This window comes from Oncorhynchus mykiss, chromosome 27 (genome assembly GCF_057628025.1).
Source record: "Oncorhynchus mykiss isolate SJ-2025 chromosome 27, ASM5762802v1, whole genome shotgun sequence".
NCBI lineage: Eukaryota > Metazoa > Chordata > Actinopteri > Salmoniformes > Salmonidae > Oncorhynchus > Oncorhynchus mykiss.
The window spans coordinates 5,416,909-5,436,156 of NC_143048.1; the positions used below are offsets into that span (position 1 = coordinate 5,416,909).

At 42.7% G+C, this 19,248-nt stretch overlaps 1 protein-coding gene across 7 annotated transcripts in view; it reads right to left on the reverse strand.

The window, feature by feature from the left end:
- Positions 1 to 14,690: 14,690 nt before the first annotated feature.
- The window catches only part of drd2a (dopamine receptor D2a), a 32,347-nt gene continuing 27,789 nt past the window's right edge, over positions 14,691 to 19,248 (reverse strand). For 2 of the 7 annotated variants that reach the window (XM_036964601.2, XM_090223412.1), the window contains 5 exons: positions 18,531 to 18,667; positions 17,743 to 17,945; positions 16,793 to 16,879; positions 16,201 to 16,585; positions 14,691 to 15,790 (listed from right to left, as the gene is read on the reverse strand). In XM_036964601.2, the coding sequence (XP_036820496.1) occupies positions 15,594 to 15,790; positions 16,201 to 16,585; positions 16,793 to 16,879; positions 17,743 to 17,945; positions 18,531 to 18,667 (1,009 nt within the window). In that variant the 3' untranslated portion in view covers positions 14,691 to 15,593. 7 annotated transcript variants of the gene reach the window in all.

Below are 19,248 nucleotides of genomic sequence, written 5' to 3' on the forward strand. Positions count from 1 at the left end.
GGAAGCGTCATTTGCCTGCCCGTCATCATCTCGAATGGTGTTATTCCCGTAGACCTATTGCGTGTGGCTCTGATTGCCATCAGTACCAGTGGGAGTTTGAGGTCCCAATGTTTGTGGCTGCCATATACAGTGCCTTGCGAAAGTATTCGGCCCCCTTGAACTTTGCGACCTTTTGCCACATTTCAGGCTTCAAACATAAAGATATAAAACTGTATTTTTTTGTGAAGAATCAACAACAAGTGGGACACAATCATGAAGTGGAACGACATTTATTGGATATTTCAAACTTTTTTAACAAATCAAAAACTGAAAAATTGGGCGTGCAAAATTATTCAGCCCCTTTACTTTCAGTGCAGCAAACTCTCTCCAGAAGTTCAGTGAGGATCTCTGAATGATCCAATGTTGACCTAAATGACCAATGATGATAAATACAATCCACCTGTGTGTAATCAAGTCTCCGTATAAATACACCTGCACTGTGATAGTCTCAGAGGTCCGTTAAAAGCGCAGAGAGCATCCTGAAGAACAAGGAACACAGGCAGGTCCGAGATACTGTTGTGAAGAAGTTTAAAGCCGGATTTGGATACAAAAAGATTTCCCAAGCTTTAAACATCCCAAGGAGCACTGTGCAAGCGATAATATTGAAATGGAAGGAGTATCAGACCACTGCAAATCTACCAAGACCTGGCCGTCCCTCTAAACTTTCAGCTCAAACAAGGAGAAGACTGATCAGAGATGCAGCCAAGAGGCCCATGATCACTCTGTATGAACTGCAGAGATCTACAGCTGAGGTGGGAGACTCTGTCCATAGGACAACAATCAGTCGTATATTGCACAAATCTGGCCTTTATGGAAGAGTGGCAAGAAGAAAGCCATTTCTTAAGGATATCCATAAAAAGTGTAGTTTAAAGTTTGCCACAAGCCACCTGGGAGACACACCAAACATGTGGAAGAAGGTGCTCTGATCAGATGAAACCAAAATTTAACTTTTTGGCAACAATGCAAAACGTTATGTTTGGCGTAAAAGCAACACAGCTGAACACACCATCCCCACTGTCAAACATGGTGGTGGCAGCATCATGGTTTGGGCCTGCTTTTCTTCAGCAGGGACAGGGAAGATGGTTAAAATTGATGGGAAGATGGATGGAGCCAAATACAGGACCATTCTGGAAGAAAACCTGATGGAGTCTGCAAAAGACCTGAGACTGGGACGGAGATTTGTCTTCCAACAAGACAATGATCCAAAACATAAAGCAAAATCTACAATGGAATGGTTCAAAAATAAACATATCCAGGTGTTAGAATGACCAAGTCAAAGTCCAGACCTGAATCCAATCGAGAATCTGTGGAAAGAACTGAAAACTGCTGTTCACAAATGCTCTCCATCCAACCTCACTGAGCTCGAGCTGTTTTGCAAGGAGGAATGGGAAAAAATTTCAGTCTCTCGATGTGCAAAACTGATAGAGACATACCCCAAGCGACTTACAGCTGTAATCGCAGCAAAAGGTGGCGCTACAAAGTATTAACTTAAGGGGGCTGAATAATTTTGCACGCCCAATTTTTCAGTTTTTGATTTGTTAAAAAAGTTTGAAATATCCAATAAATGTCGTTCCACTTCATGATTGTGTCCCACTTGTTGTTGATTCTTCACAAAAAAATACAGTTTTATATCTTTATGTTTGAAGCCTGAAATGTGGCAAAAGGTCGCAAAGTTCAAGGGGGCTGAATACTTTCGCAAGGCACTGTATTTCCTCAGGATTTTGACAATTGTCTGATTGCTCCTTTCTACTCTGCTGGAGGGTGGTACGCGATGTGGATTTTGACTCCCAGAAGACGCCACAATTCAGTCATTATAGCAGCCCAGATATTGGTTCCTCGGTCGCTGTCCACAGTTTCTACTGGCAGGCCGAAACGACTGAAAACGTGGTTCAGCAATAGAACACCCATGGTTTCCACTGTCATTGGTTGCTGGCAGGCACTCCAACCACTTTGTGAATGTGTAAGTCACTGTGAGGAGATACTTGTTTCCTCTTGCTGACCTGGCAGCTGAGTCGATCTGTATCGAGCTCCAAGCATAAGACACGGTGCAAGGGTGCTCTGTGAAGTGTTTTGGAGGGTTGAAACTGGCAGTAAACTAGACACCCCCTCACGTATTGTACCACATCTTGTTCCATGTGAGGCAAGCGGGTCACCTGTTGCAATGCTTCGCATGTAACCTTGACCCCCCCTATGGCCTCCACGTGGCTTGTCGCATGAGCTATCATTATCCCCCTCTGTGTTTTGGGAACCATCCACCATTGTGTGGCGTCAGTTCCTTAAACATATACCAGTAGGTCATCTACAAGTGTGAGGCGCTGTTTAGTGGCGTACAGCGAACGCATGTCATGTGAGCCTGCCAAAGCCAGCTCGGTCACTGGGTGATTGACAGGATCAGACAAGAAAGCCATCAAAGTGGCGATGGTCTCATCTTGGTGTTGCATTGCTACCAGGTCACCCTTCTGGAAAGAATGAGTTAGAAACACATTATGTTTGTGCGAAGATGTTTCCCGCAGTGCTACATGGCTACGCGTGATCGCAGACACCATGGGGTTACCGGTGATCAGTGTGTCCCCAGCATCGAACACCCAAGGAGGGCCATGAAGTGCACCAGATTTCGCCATGCTATCGGCAGGGTGATAAGTACATCATCAAATTCTGCACACTGGCTGTTCTTGCTGCCCAGTTGAAATTGAATTGGTTTGCACTGATTGTCATTCTGCCATACCAATTCCACACCAGCTTGCAAGTGATCTAGATGACAGTAAGAACAGCCATCGGCATGCCAAGACATACGTGCTCTTCGAAGTAGTGATGGTTCAAAGGCAACGGCGGAGCTACGTCAAATGGGGGCGGTTTGAAATTGGTGTCATCGTCTCCCCAGCTTTGACACACCGCCAAGCCCCTCACAAAGGCAGGTTTTTTGTAGTTTACTACCACATCATGCATAGTTTACTACCACATCATGGCTCTGCAGTGTCATTAGCCAAGCCGCTATCTTGCTGTTGTGTACCGCTACCTCCCGGAGTCGTTGGCTCATCAGAAAAGTCCCTGGTTAGTGACATGCTCCTATGCTCCTATGATTTTGGTCTGCCAACGTAACTGGTGAAGTGCTTGACTGCCCAGACTGTTGACGGCAGCACTTTTTCGCAGTCTGAGTATTTATGTTCAGCAGGGTTGAGGGTTTTGCTTGCGTAAGCAACCACATGTCTGTCTTGACTGTATTTTAACCCAATGACCACTGATCGTCTTGAAATCTAGCTGGGTAGATAGCCAATGAGCTGAGGTAAATGGCAATATGCAATGGTTGTGTGTTGGAAGACCAACCCATGTCGTAAACTCCGGCGTAAAGAGAGTTTCGCTATTGAAGTTTTATTCCGGAAGGAGCTAGGCATTTTACGCACAGCGTTGTTTTGGTAAACGTGCAGATTCAGCTGTTTATATATCAATCAGTATGGGGACTAAGTCAGGGAAAGCTAAATCTAAGTCTAGATATACAGATGTACACACAATTTTAGAAGAAATTGATCGGAAAAGTGAGACAGAGATTGTTGTAGGACGATTCATTTAGCGATTCCCAAGTGGAGGAATATTTTTTGAACGGAGAGTTGTAGCCACTGTGTATAATCTGTAACAGTGCCTGCAGAAGAGGAACAACGTCGCCGTTTTCGACTGGTAAGTTCTTCTCGTGCTAATGCCCTTGTTTGAAATTAATAATATAAAATATTATTTGTGATTTTTTTACATTTTAGAATAAATATATAAAAATGTAATGTAATGAAATGTGATGAAATGATGTAATGAAAAGTGATGAAATGTGTCTGCTGCCCCACCCCAACCCACATGAAATAGCCTATTTGAGGCTGTTGAGGGGAGGGTAGGCCCACAACAATGGCCAAAGTGAAATGGAGACAGTAGATACAGCTGGTCTGTTGTAATATAATAAAGACAGTAGATCTAGCTGGTCTGTCATAATATAATAGAGACAGTAGATCTAGCTGAAATGTCATAATATAAAAGAGACAGTAGATCTAGCAGGTCTATAATAATATATTCAACCTTATGTTCCCTGTACTCTATATATACATCTGTTTATTATACCTCAGCAGCACAATATTGTGTAGAGCTTTGGCAAAGTGGGTGATGTTATATCCTTCCTGTTTGGCCCTGTCCGGGGGTCTCATCAGATGGGGCCACAGTGTCTTCAGCAGGTGGGTTAACTGCCTTGCTTAGGGGCGGAACAACAGATTTTTACCTTGTCAGTTCAGGGATTCAATCCAGCAACCTTTCAGTTACTGGCCCAAAGCTCTAACCACTAGGCTACCTGCTACCCTAGCTAGTCAAGGTTGCAAAACTAGCTGCTAGCTAGTGTTCTAGCAAATCCCCCAAAACTCACCAGATTTCATGCAAGTCTATTCTGTAGATCAGTGGTCAACAACCTTTTTTGAGTCGAGATCACTTTCTAAGACAAAATGACTTTTTTTTGTTTTTTTTACATCCCTTAAAAAACATAAGCCCATCCAACATGAACTTATTAAAAACAGTACTGTGGTAATGAGGTTTGTCCAGTAGGCTATAGGCCCAAAACATCATCACTGCATACATTGGCTTTGCTTGAATTGCCTTGCCAATGCAGTGTTGTTCTTCTCAGACCATTCAAAAATATATATTTCAATATTTAGGTCCATATAAGTGTCTTATATTGGTTGAAAGCTTAAATTCTTGTTAATCTAATTACAGTAGCTATTACAGTGAAAACATGCTTGTTTGAGGACGGCACCCCACATCAAAATATATTTCCACCGGCACAGGTTTCATAAATTCAAAAATAGCAATAAATATTCACTTACTTTTTGAAAATCTTCCTCTGATTTGTCATCCAAAGGGTCCCAGCTATAACATGTAGTGTTGTTTTGTTAGATAAAATCCTTCTTTGAATCCCAAAAAGTCTGTTTAGTTGGCGCCATCGATTTGAGCAATCCACTCGTTCAACATGCAGAGAAAGGAATCCAAAAATCTACCCTTAAAATTTGTTTCAACGAGTCAAAATATGTTTCTATTTACTCCTCAGATAGTTTTTCTTTGGATTTTCTCCTACCACATCTATTGTGTTATATTCTCCTACATTTAAACCAAACATTCTACAAACTTCAAAGTGTTTTCTTTCCAATGTTACCAATTATATGCATATCCTGGCTTCAGGGCCTGAGCAACAGGCAGTTTTACTTTGGGCACGTCATTCAGGCGGAAATTGAGAAAAAAGGGGCCTAGCCCTAAGAATTTTTTAATATCCCTCCGCTCTCCCTTTTCTCTGCTGACGCTGACCAAAACGAGACACTGTCTTCCAGCTGATGACGAAACTCGAGTCACACTGCATTATTTCTGCCTTGTGTACAACTTAATGTTGTTACTCCTATCACCAGAGAAAGTGAAATATTCCTTGCAAGGTCATATTATAGGAAATTTATAGGAATTTGACTATTCACCGTTTTAAGTGCATTTATAAACCATTATTCAACCAAGCTTAATAGGCTTACAATTTGACAAGCACAAATGACTATCTCACAACCGTAACCATAACCTTTTTTATTAATGTGTCAATTATTTTGGGATTGATGGTTAAAGTCATTGACCCATTGTCAAACGCACCGTTTAATGATTTAATAAGTTAAAGTATTTTTTGTTGTTGCTGTGAACCGTTTGTGAACCGTTTTTGCCACTGGGACAATACTTGTTACAGTGTAATTACATATATAATTACACTGTAATAAGGACCCCTTAAAAAGTGTTTCCACATATCCTATTAGAAAATAGTCATTCACTAGGCATGTCAAAAACGTGATTTGTTGACATAGCAAGGGTAAGTGACTTGACTGCTTGGTTAATAGATAGCTACAAAACATGGCGGGATGAAAACCCCATACAGTAATATTCTAACCGATGGTTAAAGATGCACAATGGAAAGTAAGAATGAAGGTAACACTAAAACCACAGAGCACACCAAGGCTATTTGTACACAATACAACATTAATCTTAGTTCCGCTGTCATTTAGTCCCCCAACAAACAGACCTACATAATTGTACTAACCCCAAAGTCCTTCCATTCTACTTCTCCAACAATAGTTTTTTTTTAGAAATTGTAATGTAATTCCCAGAAGCCATTCAGCAAGTTATAAAAGAGTATTTTGCAGGAGGAATGGAAAAAAGTTATGATAAGATCTGATGAACTTGCCGGATTGCTTTCCCCAGCTATTTTACTGTAGGCCTATAGTGTAATGTAGCCCTAAACTGAATCAATACATAGATAACTAGATGGCTATAGGCTTATAAGTGCAAATTATGGATTATGGAAGGCTTTTGGATGCTGGAGCAGCCTGAAAACTTCAGACATACTCAGACATCCCCTTAGATAGCATTGATCGTCCTCAATATTAGATAGGCTACCATTGATCGTCCTCAATATCGTTTTGATTGATGTGGAAGATCGCGTTTCGAGGCCTTTCGAGGAACAGCAAGGTGACTTCAAAAGAGGTTCCCCTGTGAAAGTGAAACCATAAGTTCTGTCTCAGAAACACATTTGTGACAGTGAGGGAGCATGTTAATGAACTGCATGTGAATGAATTGAACTACATGCATCAGTTGTAATCAAAGACAACTCCCATTGCGGTGAAAAATGTCATGTCTGAAGTGGAGTAAAATTTCAACTATTCATCAGCTATTTGGACAGTATCCACCTTGTTATTTAACTAACAGTCTCCACTGATTATGTGGGATTGTATTAAGATTCCTCAAACATAATCAAATCTCTGGGGAAATGATTGGAATAAGAGGGAACATTTAGGATGGAAAAGACACACTTGTCGCAGCTGGTGCCACTTAAATATAGCTATTTCCAGAGGATGGCAGACTGTGGCAGAGCTTTTATCCCCAGCCTCAGTAAACAACAGAAGCTGCACCTCGTACACAGCCCAGCCCAGGTACTTGACAATATTGATTTATACATGTGAAAAATGAATGCATGAAGGTAATCAACCAGCCAGCTCTAGTGAGTAGGCAGAGGGCTTAGTGTCCGGTTGGGGCCCAGCTAGAACAGTCTTATTAACACATTAGAAAAACAAACACAACATCTGCCAGTGGCTCAGCTGTGGCAGCCTTATTCTCCCCATCACCCTGACTCTGGAGGAGGGAGGAGGGAGGAGGCGGCTTTCAGCTTGTCTCACCAAGCATGTGATTATGGCCGGGACGCCTTGGGAGCTCTCAGAGCTCTCCAATCTTCCACCACACTCCCAACACAATTAACAACAGGCTCCACAACTCCTCTTGCAATCCCCAGCCTCAAATGAGATAGATTGTACCAAGATTTAGATTGATACTGTGCCTGAGAGGGATAAATTATTACAAACGACTCCATCTTGACTAATTGCGTGAATTGAAGAAAATGTTCCCTTTTAAGTAAGGGTCGAGCATCTAAAGCTTAGGGACAAGTTGCCAATATTGTCTATCAGCCACAAAATCTGTCCTCCATGCTTATCTACCAAGACCTTACATATGCAGACATTAAGGACAATAGTATGCTTATCTAATAACCCTCTAGAGTCGGGTGCATCACTCTTAAGTTATATAACAAAAAGTTACCCATCAAAATCTGTCTGTTTAAGACAGAGATATCATCCGGCAGTGTCACACTTCCTAATCTGCGGTGCTCAGTGGTATTTGTCAAACCACGAGACATCCCGGAAATCAGTCTTCTCACGAAAACAACTGTGGCGGTTTGCTTTACAACCCTCACAAGTGTCAGGGGACTCGTCTGAAGTCGATACCGTCGATGTGCCAACAGAAGTTTGTAGCGTCAAAACTGTTTGGGCTACAAACTAATGTAACCCCACTGTGGAAACAGGAGATTCTCACAAAGACAACGGTGTTCTCTGTTTTGCTCTACAACCCCCACAATTGTCACAGACCTAATCTAAATGTAACCAGTACTGGTTAAAAACAATTAATGTGGTTTTGAGCCTACCCACAAAAGGGGTTCAACATTTTTTTTTACCCCGTTTTCATGGTATCCAATTGCTACTATCTTGTCTCATCGCTACAACTCCCATACGGGCTTGGCAGAGACATGTGTCCTCCGATACACAACCGCACTGCTTCTTAACACAGCGCACATCCAACCCGGAAGCCAGCCACACCAATGTGTCAGAGGAAACACCATGCACCTGGCAACCTTGGTTAGCGCACTGCGCCAGGCCCACCACAGGAGTCGCTGGTGCACAATGAGACAAGGATATCCATACTGGCCAACCCCTCCCTAACCCAGACGACGCTGGGTTAGGGAGGGGTTGTGCGTCGTCCCACGGACCTCCCGGTCACGGCCGGTTACAACAGAGCCTGGGCGCGAACCCAGAGTCTCTGGTGGCACAGCTGGCGCTGCAGTACAGCACCCTTAACCACTGCGCCACCCGGGGATCAACATTTTCTGATACCTAAAGGGGTCCTAAAATTCTAAATCAAATAGCTAAATGATCCATAGCATGACCATCTTAAAACAGTTCCATATGTCACCAGCTTAGCCCACCCCCCACATGGGGTAATAGCCGACAAAACTTAACTCAACTCCACGATTTACGATGCAGCTGAGCGCCGACTAGTGTGGGCGGACTGGAGTTTTTCTCATAAACTGGAGGGACCTGTCAGAAGGATCTGTCACGGTATTTGCTCTTTGGGATTGTCTAGGCCAGCTAAAGATGGCGCCGACAGAGAGGGCCGCTTCGCTTCTAGTCCTTAGGAAACTTTGCAGTATTTTGTTTTTTAATGTGTTATTTCTTACGTTGTTAGCCTGGAAAATCTTAAGTGTTACTACATACAGCCGGGAAGAACGATTGGATATCAGAGCGACGTCAACTTACGAGCACTACGGCCAGGAATACGACTTTCCCGAAGCGGATCCTTTGTCTTAACTACCCAGGGAATCTGAACAGAAGAGGTCAACAGAGCGGCCTTCTGGTTAGACTTCGGAGGCGCACACACCACCCACCGCCTCCGAGTATATTACTTGCTAATGTCCAGTCTCTAGATAACAAGGTAGATGAAATTAGGGCAAGGGTTGCTTTCCAGAGAGACATCAGGGAATGCAACATACTCTGTTTCACAGAAACATGGCTCTCTCGGGATATGTTGTCAGAGTCAGTACAGCCATTGGGATTCTTTGTGCGTTGCGCCGACAGAAATAAATCTCTCCGGGAAAAAGAAGGGTGGGGTGTATGTTTCATGATTAACGACTCATGGTGTAATTGTAACAACATACAGGAACTCAAGTCCTTTTGTTCACCTGACCTAGAATTCCTCACAATCAAATGTATTATCTCCCAAGAGAATTCTCGTCGGTTATTGTCACAGCTGAGTATATCCCCCTCAAGCCGATACCACGACGTCCCTCAAGGAACTTCACTAGACTATGCAAACTGGAAACCATATATCCTGATGATGCATTTATTATAGCTGGGGACCTCTCTCTACCTCATTCTCTCTCTCTCTCTATCTCTCTCTCTCTCTCTCTCTCTCTCTCTCAGGACCTGAGCCATAGGACCACCCTCGGGACTACCTGTCACATCTTGGCCACCCCTCAGAACCTGGTTCCTCCTCCCCTCAGAGCCTAGTTGTTGTGGAATTGTTAGATTACTTGTTAGATATTGCTGCACAGTCGGAACTAGAAGCACAAGCATTTCGCTACACTCGCAATAACATCTGCTAACCATGTGTATGTCACCAATTTGATTTGATTTGAAAGGGGTATTCAAATCTCATACACTACGAAGTCTGAAATACTGTTGCTTTTCTGTTCTACCTGAAAATGAAGTACACCCACCTGGTGTCCCAGGTCTAAATCAGTCATGAAAAATCATGAAAAAAATGCAGAGGAACTGGTCCAGATTTGAATTTGAGTGGTAAACAATGCCTTCGAAAAGTATTCAGACCCCTTGACTTTTTCCACATTTTATTATGTTACAGCCTTATTCTAAAATGGATTAAATTAAACAAAATACTCAGCAATCTACACACAATACCCCATAATGACAAAGTGAAAACAAGTTTTTAGAAAAACAGAAAAACCTTATTTAATAAGTATTCAAATCCTTTGCTATGAGACTCGAAATTGAGTTTCCATTTATCATCCTTGAGTTGTTTCTACAACTTGATTGGAGTCCACCTGTGGTAAATTCAATTGATTGGACATGATTTGGAAAGGCACACTCCTGTCTATGTAAGGTCCCACAGTTGGCAGTGCATGTCAGAGCAGAAACCAAGCCATGAGGATGAAGGAATTGTCCGTAGAGCTCCGAGACAAGATTGTGTCTCGGCACAGATCTTGGGAAGGGTACCAAAATATTTCTGCAGCATTGAAGGTCCCCAAGAACACAGTGGCCTCCATCATTCTTTTAATACATTTTTGATTTATCTAAGTGCCTAAGTCAGTTAAGAACAAATTCTTATTTAAGATGAAGGCCTACCCAGGACAATGCTGGGCCAATTGTGCACCGCCCTATGGGACTCCAAATCACAGCTAGATGTGATGTAACTTGGATTTGAACCAGGAACTGCAGTGATCCTTCTTGCATTGAGATGCAGTGCCTTGGACCGCTGCGCCACTCCAGCCTCTCAAATTCAAATCTGGACCAGTTCCTCTTAAATGGAAGAAGTTTGGAAGCACCAAGACTCTTCCTAGAGCTGGCAACCCGGCCAAACTGAACAATCGGGGGAGAAGGGTATTTTTCAGGGAGGTGACCTGATGGTCACTCTGATAGAGCTCCAGAGTTCCTCTATGGAGATGGGAGACCCTTCCAGAAGGACAACCATCTCTGCAGCACTCAGCCAATCAGGCCTTTGTGGTAGAGTGACCAGACGGAAGCCACTCCTCAGTAAGGCACATGACAGCCCACTTGGAGTTCACTAAAGACTCTCAAACAATGAGAAACTAAATTCTCTGGCCTGATGAAACCAAGATTGAACTCGTCACGTCTGGAAGAAACCTGGCACCATCCCTACAGTGAAGCATGGTGGTGGCAGCATCATGCTGTTGGGATGCTTTTCAGCGTCAGGGACTGGGAGACTAGTCAGGATTGAGGGAAAGATGAACGGAGCAAAGTACAGAGAGATCATTGATGAAAACCTGCTCCAGAACGCTCAGGACCTCAGACTGGGGCAAAGGTTAACCTTCCAACAGGACAACGACCCTAAGCACACAGATAAGACAATGCAGGAGTGGCTTCGGGACAAGTGTCTGAATGTACTTGAGTGGCCTAGCCAGAGCTGGAGAGACTTGGAGAGACCTGAATATAGCTGTGCAGTAACGCTCCCCATCCAACCTCGAGCTTGAGAGGATCTGCAGAGAAGAATGCGAGAAACTCCCCCAAACGCTGGTGTGCCAAGCTTGTAGCGTCATACCAAAGAAGACTCGAGGCTGTAAAGGGTCTGAATACTTATGTAAATGTGACATTTCAGATTTGTATTTATTTATAAATTAGCAAAACATTTGAACAAACCTGTTTTTGCTTTGTCACTATGGGTGTAGATTGATGAGGGGGGAAAAAACGATGTAATACATTTGTGAAATGTAATACAGCATGTGAAAAAAGTCAAGGGGTCTGAACCCTTTCCGAAGGCACTGTCGGCCTATTTGCTAGTGGGCTTCTCTTGAAACCCTTTAGACTTCACAGCAGTAATCCAGAATAGAGCGCAATTCTAATGACAAAAGTTACATCTCTCTCAGGATATCTGTATCCAGTAAATTGATTTCTGGATGAACTGCTACAGTATTCCTCCTAATGGAATTGACCACCTTGGGCCAACCATCTCAGACTCTCAAATAAACAAATTTGGGGTGAAATACTGAGGAAAGTCTTTCAAATAAATGTTAAATGCGGCGTATGCTGTGGCTCAATACAATGTGAATGCATACAGCAGTAGAAAGAATGGGTTTTTGGGAGAGAAAAAAAAAAGTATCTGAAATTCTGTATTTGCATATTTCAGTGTTTTCTGTATTTAATATCTCTGTTCTTTTTATTACGTTTTAATCTGTGCCATCTCTGTCAGGAAGACAGTACAATAACAACCCTAAAAGTCCAGGTAGTAAACAACATTTATCATTACTGATAGAAAACAGTGATACAAACATTCCCAAGATTATGTCCTGGGATCCTGGCCGACTAAGATTGATACGTACAGTGTGATGAGAAATGTATCCACTCAATTTTTGTCACTTGCAATGCACAGTAGCCTTAAGTAATCTTTAGTGTTTTTCTGAAGAGCGAGCTGGGCCTGTACCTCTGTTATATCTCTATATCTACTGTAATATTTCAGCTAACCCTGTCTAACCCTGTCGGTGCAAAGTCATGTCTAGGCCACCATTACTGATGAACTGGTCTGAACTGGATCTAACTCCATAGATGTAGATATGTGCTCTTCAGTTCAATGAGGAGAGACGAGACAGAGAGGTGAAGTCAGTTGCAGTTCAGAACATCCTGTTAGGTTTGACTTCCACAACGCAGTAACCAGGATGCTCCGTCTCTGACAGGCAATCATCCATCCACCATGCTCCCTGCAGCACAGAAATCACTCGTCCGAGTGGCACGACTTCACAGCTCACGCTGGAGGTAAATGGCAATGGCTGATGATCTAACAATCACATTGGAAGCTCTGACACCAAGTCCATTAAGAGGCTTTCAGGCCGCCTGATCACAGCTTGGGTGTGGAAGCTTTTCAATAATGCAATGCCTGGCAAGCCTTCTTGACTCAGTTCATTAAAGGGCCCCAGTGTTGGAACACACACCACCACTACTACTTTATTTGAACATGCCAATCACTGGTGGCTCAGGCAAGCCTTAGGGTGATAGCAGGCGAGGAAAAGGAGAAAAGTTGCTTCAGAGATCAGAGGAAGAGGGATGTACACTGGAAGGAGGCCAATCCCTGTCCTCCACTGATGGTTTGCATCAGAGCGGTGCAGAGATTATTCAGTGTTTCCAGTTGTCCCTCGAGGTAAGTGCTTGTCAAAAGTTACAGTCGATATGAAGGAAACTTGAGGAGAATCAATGTCACAGACGGTTCCTTAAAGTGTAGACAACACTGTGGGGGCCTGACTGTGTCATCATCACGGATGGAGGGGAGGACATTCAGATTGACAGTGACCGGGGATAGTACATGTATGGTTGGTATTGGGGGTCATTGAAGGTGACAGAGCATCTGAAGAACAGGATTTTGAAGACTCAGGGTGCTGTTTGAATTGGGGCTCTGGAGAATGTGACATGGTGCCAGGGGGTTGGTTGTAGCAAACGACTAGTGTTTAAAATCGTTTCTAAAGGAACCTTGCTACAGAGCAAGGAGGAGGAAAGAGAGAGGTAGATTGTCAAATGGCTCAGGCACAGAGGAACCATGGCTAAAGAGTAAATCAACGTTCCCGTTATTACACAACAGCCTGCGATGAGACGTATCCTGTGACGTCAGGATATGTCCGAATGCCAAACAAATTCAGACAAGGTATACAAAAGCACATCACTTGGTCAGAAAAAAAACCCATCAGCACCAAGGTCATGGGTTTAAGTCCCACAGGGATGACAAAGACATTCTAAAAGTGAATGCACTCATTGTACTGTAAGTACATTTGGATCTGGTAATTGGCATACTATCCTACCTGTACAATAATGGGGTTCTGTATGTGAAAGCTACTATAGCTCTATTCTTTGCCATTGTTGATGGTATCAGGCCAGACAGCCAGGGTATACGTTCAGTGAAGTGGGGAGACATCTCATGGGATAGTGATGAGGTACTAGATATGTCAAAACAGGTAACTACGGGGCAGAAAATCCACGCAGTGTTTAAGATGACATATGATTAGGGGAATGGTGGCATCCCTTTTACACTGAAGACATACATCTTTTTGCTCTGTCATCAGAACCTATGGCTTTGACCTTCTGTGGAGAGACTCGAACCACATTCTCTGATAATGGTTACCATGGGGCTAATGACATAATATCCTAGGAGATGGTGCCTGTTTATCAAGCTGTGTGTCATACCACATAAACCATAGACAGGACCTAAAGGGCATTAAAACTAAAGACTTGTTGTTGATTTGTCTTTTTTGAGCTGTAGATATCGTACGCGATGTTCCATTATAACGGAAATCAAGAAATAGTCAAACATGTTTAGTGTGCTTTCCTGCACAGAGAACAATCCACTCGTTTACAGAAAACATCAATATGGAATGGCGTGAGGCCCTTTATATATATATATATATATTTTTTTACAAACGCTGTTTTGAATTGAAGATAATTGTACCTACACACTGAAGAAGGCGGTAAAGCCAAACCCGTTTGTGTAAACTATCCCTGATGCAGTTAAAAAAATAAATTAAAAAGAAGCTTTATACAACATATTTTGGAGTGCGAACCCATTAGACATCTTTGTTGAGACGACTTCATTGCCATATCATTTTTTTTGCAGTGTATTACCAGGAAAATAATCAACACCCGCTCGACCAATTATATTAGAGTATTTGGCCTAGTAGTGGTACAACGTTTTGCATTGTGATTTACACAGTATTACAGTATATAAACAGTATGTATAGAGCGTCAAAGAATAAGACATTTATATGGCACAGCACATGTCTCATAACTCAATTTATTGGACATATTATTATTTTTTTGATTTACATTTCATGAGAATCCATGTAAAGGAGCAATGTAACATGCATCACATTTTCATTGCAGGCATATAATCACATAGAATGTGTTTATAAAAAAGCATCTACAGGAAATGTAAATAATAATTGTACAAAAACCTTATTCATGGTCCTTCCGGCACAGGCAGGAACCATTGACCAGTGGTGGCTGTAGAGTTTTTTTTTGTATAATAATAACAATAATAATAATCATCATACTATTATTAATAATAATTCAATTTATCACAAACCTGTGGCTGCCTCTCTTGCCAAGCGGACCATTGAGAAAACTACGAGTCAAAATGTTTTATCTCTATGTGACACAACATTCCATTCTGTGGCTGGTTTAAAGATGCAGAGCTCATGGATGACCAGTTTAATATTATTAGGTTTAACACTGAGATGAACACTGATTTGCTGATATCTAGTTGTTCTTTGCGGGATTCAGCCAGTATCAAAAGACATCCTATACACAGATTAAATAGGTGGCTTGCTTTAGTATTTAAAAAAAACAACATCTTCTTGTGTTTTCTTTACATTTCTTAACATGGATGGCTCTTAAGTGACAAGCAAGATGGTTAAGACCAATATGACGTTTCCATGAAACAGTTCATTGATAAAGATGTTACTCCTCGATATACATTCATGTGGGAGAACACGAGTCCACCAAATAATCCACAAAAGTCCCCAAGACTTCATGTGTGGCATTTACTCAGTCTCTCCATTTTGTCATTGATCATCACTGAGACTAATGGTCATGTGCACTGTCCTCACGTGGATGAGGTATATTTTAGTAGGCTATAAGCGACGCTTTTCTTCATTCCAGCTCCCTTCTCAAACGCCAACCTTAGCAATGCAGGATCTTGATGAAAGCTTTTCTGAACTCTATATTGAAAGTGGTGTATATGATGGGGTTCACGGCACTGTTCACATACCCCAGCCACGTGAAAGCATTGTACATCTCCGCAGGAACCTTGCATGTGGTGCAGTGGGTGTTCAATATATGAGTGATGAAAAAAGGTAGCCAGCATATGATAAATACACCTGAAAAGAGAGAGAGAGAGAGAAGACAAAATGTGAAAAGATCGGAGAAACCAACTAGTACCATGTTACTGGATTGATGTGAACATTGAACCATGTCCTGAAGATAAACTTGATACATCTTAATTTCTCCCCAATGAAAATAAAAAATGTTTCCTTGTCTGACTTTCTGCCTGTAAGCTATTTTCAAGTTAAAGATTACTAAATGAATACAATATACCTATACAGGCCATCAGAAAACTACAGCTAGTAAAATAAAGATATCAGCTACATTTTATTGAGTTGTCTTATTGCTTATGATGTGTGAAAGTAAAATAGACTTTTCCCCCCAATGTCTCTGTATCCCTCCTCTCTCCTGAAAAGTTCAACAGTACTCTCAAACATTCAAAGTGGTATTCATGCTAACAACTTACCCAGGACTATGGCTAACATTTGAGTGGCTTTCTTTTCCTTCTGTTGGGAGATCTTCCTCTTACTCATGAGAGTGGGTTGCTGCTTGATAGACGTCTGGGTTTTCCCGTTGGGTAAGGCCTCGGTCTGAAACGCTTTAGTCACTTTCGGCACTTCCACCAGTATGTCCTTCGAGTCGCCGTTCTTCTCCACTTTGACGGAGCTCCCAGGCGGGGAGGGGGGCACGGAGGTGGGGCTGGCGTTGGCCTTGGTTGGCGGTAGGAGCTGGTGGCTGACAGGCGTGGCGGTGGCATTGTCCACATTCTTCTGTTTCTGAGGGTTGCAGTTGGTCATCTCGTCCAGCTCTATGTCATCCCCTTCGTGGGCCACCTCTTTGATGAAGATCTGCTGACAGAGATCAACAACAATGTTAAAGTAGTAGTAGTAGTAGTAGTAGCAGCAGTAGTAGTAGTAATGTAGCAGTAACTTCTATAGCTTGCTTACAGGGAGAAATGGGAACAATAGAGGTGACACCTTGTTAACTGCCTTTGAAAGTAAAGACATTTCCTTCTGAGAGTTACTCTGTAAAAATAGCACAACAAATACTTGACACACCACTTTTTTCTTGTTGACAGGAAAGCTCCCATTAGGTTTCACAATCACAGTGCACAGCCTCACATCTCCTGGGTGACTGCACTTCTCCTGAAACAACAACAGGGGAGAGAAGCTAGCACACAGTCACTGCACACGCACCAAAAGGTCTCCGAGTCGCTCATTGAGAGGGCACAATTGTAAAGAACAATTAACAATAAACTAAACAAATTGTAATTCTATTGAGCGTACGTTATTTGATTCCCATTCGAATCATTACCTCCATAACACTGAATAGCGCAGAAATAAAAAGTCTCAGACTTAAACTGACAATATTGTTTCAGAAATAGTTTATTGACTCACAGTATAAAAGTGATTAGGACTATTTGCCTTGCAATTGCATGGTACGTTCTGAATGTATTTCATCTGCTCTCTCCCTTCCCCACACCAAGACAAAAGGTATGCATGTACATGAGCAATGTAGAGATACACGGCTTCTTTTCCTGTATTGATCCGCATTAATGTCACTAAAATCAATATCCAGAAAATGAAAAGGTCACGAAAAGGTACATCATAATTACTATTGCATTTCAGCTCTCCTGCCAATCTAGTAGGCCAACAAACAATGGCCAACAATGACCAATTACAGCAGAATATGTTGCTAATAATCTCAATACGCGAAGAGAACCCTCTTAAAATGCCTTAGGATAATTGCGTGTGCCCTTTTCAATCCTGGCTAGAATTCTATCTGCTGTGTTTTTCTTGCCCCTCACAGAAAATCATTATCTGTGTGTTCGGCATCTCATTTCTGGCAACAGCAAGCACTTTATGGACAATATTTAGCTTCCTCATGTTTGATTCCATTCTCCAAAAACACATGACATGTTGTTGACAATGGATTTAATTGAATTGTCTCTCTCCCTAAGTGTGTCAAGCACTTCATTTTTGAAAAACACGACTTGCAGCCTAGTCACCTTTAACGTGGCGCCTGCGTCGTGGTCGCCTGTCCCTTGACACGGGCGCTTTGTGTTCACCCGTTTCCGACGCTTGCGAAGCACCACATAAATCTGCACGTAGACCAGCAGAGTGATGATGAAGGGAATGTAGAAGGACACAATGGAGGAGTACACCACAAAGGCCGGGTTGGCGATGATGCACAGGGACTCGTCGCGAGTCGCTAGGGAGGAAAACAAAATTGAGCTCCGGTCAATACAGAAAACAGCAATACCCGCCAAACCAGTAGCCCAGTTGCACGAGTGAGCAGGAACAGCTCATTGGAGCAGGAGCCATTCTCTGTAGCATGACACGCAGCTTGACGTACAAGTACAACCCCTGGACAGGACGCTAGTCTATTGCAGAGTCTTATCCCCAATTGTACCTCGTTAATTCTGAGTGCCAAGCTGAGACGCATCGGGTCCCATTCATACAGGCTTTAGTGTGACTAAGGCCGAGGATCAATCACTCAAACCTTTCGATCTCAATGTGGACACGAACCGCAAGGCCACTGAGTTGGTCGATACAGGGCATAACGCCTAAAAGGGCCGTTTTGGATGAATATACAATATGTATGAAAAAGGAGCATTCAAACGCACCACCACACTGTTTACCCCATTCACAGCAGTCATACAATTTAGTATCACCTACCGCTGTCATACGGAGTCTACTCCTTAGTCCCATAAAAGCCTAAATACTGTGGAAGCACTGAGCAATAGCACAGATCACAGTGCAACAGAGCAAGGGAGCCCACAGTTCCTGCTATTACCTGTGTTATTTAGGCCAAACAACAGGGGGCATGATATCGCAAAGGACAGAACCCACACCACCGAGATCATGACAGTGACTCGTCTTCTGGAGCTGTAGCGCGTGTTGTACAGCATGGGCATGGCGACTGCTGTGTATCTGTCGTGGAAGGAAGCAGAGGGTGAGGAAAGACAAAGGACAAATACTGTAGAGTTAGACAAACTGCCAGACTGCACAAGAACACACACACACTTTGCCACATTTGACTCTGGCTTTTCAACTGTGCAGACTAGACGTGGGGTGACAGCAAACACCTTTCTCTGTATTCTCTCAGGGGGGTAGAAAAAAAAGGGTGGGTAAACTCTTGAGATGACGGGAGACAACTAACGCGCAGTAAACGCAAAGAAAAATCATAGTTTAGTGTAACAGGTGTATAAACGTTATTCAGGAAACAGAACCCAAACTATAAGCTTGTTTAATAACTCCAACGTTTGAAAAACAAACACTATGTGGCCTCAAAACCCTAGAATTTTAGATGGACAGTCCTTGCATCTATAGCTCTGTCGATGCATTTGACAGTGGTTACATTTCCAGGCCCATCCATCAGCTGTTGACCAAAACAGAGGCAGTTGGCCACTTTGTTGTTGTTTCAATGAAGGACTCTAGATTTAAGGGTACTCTTTATTCAATAGTACAGATTTAATTATGAAACGTGCATGCGTCTTATCTTAACAACCTAA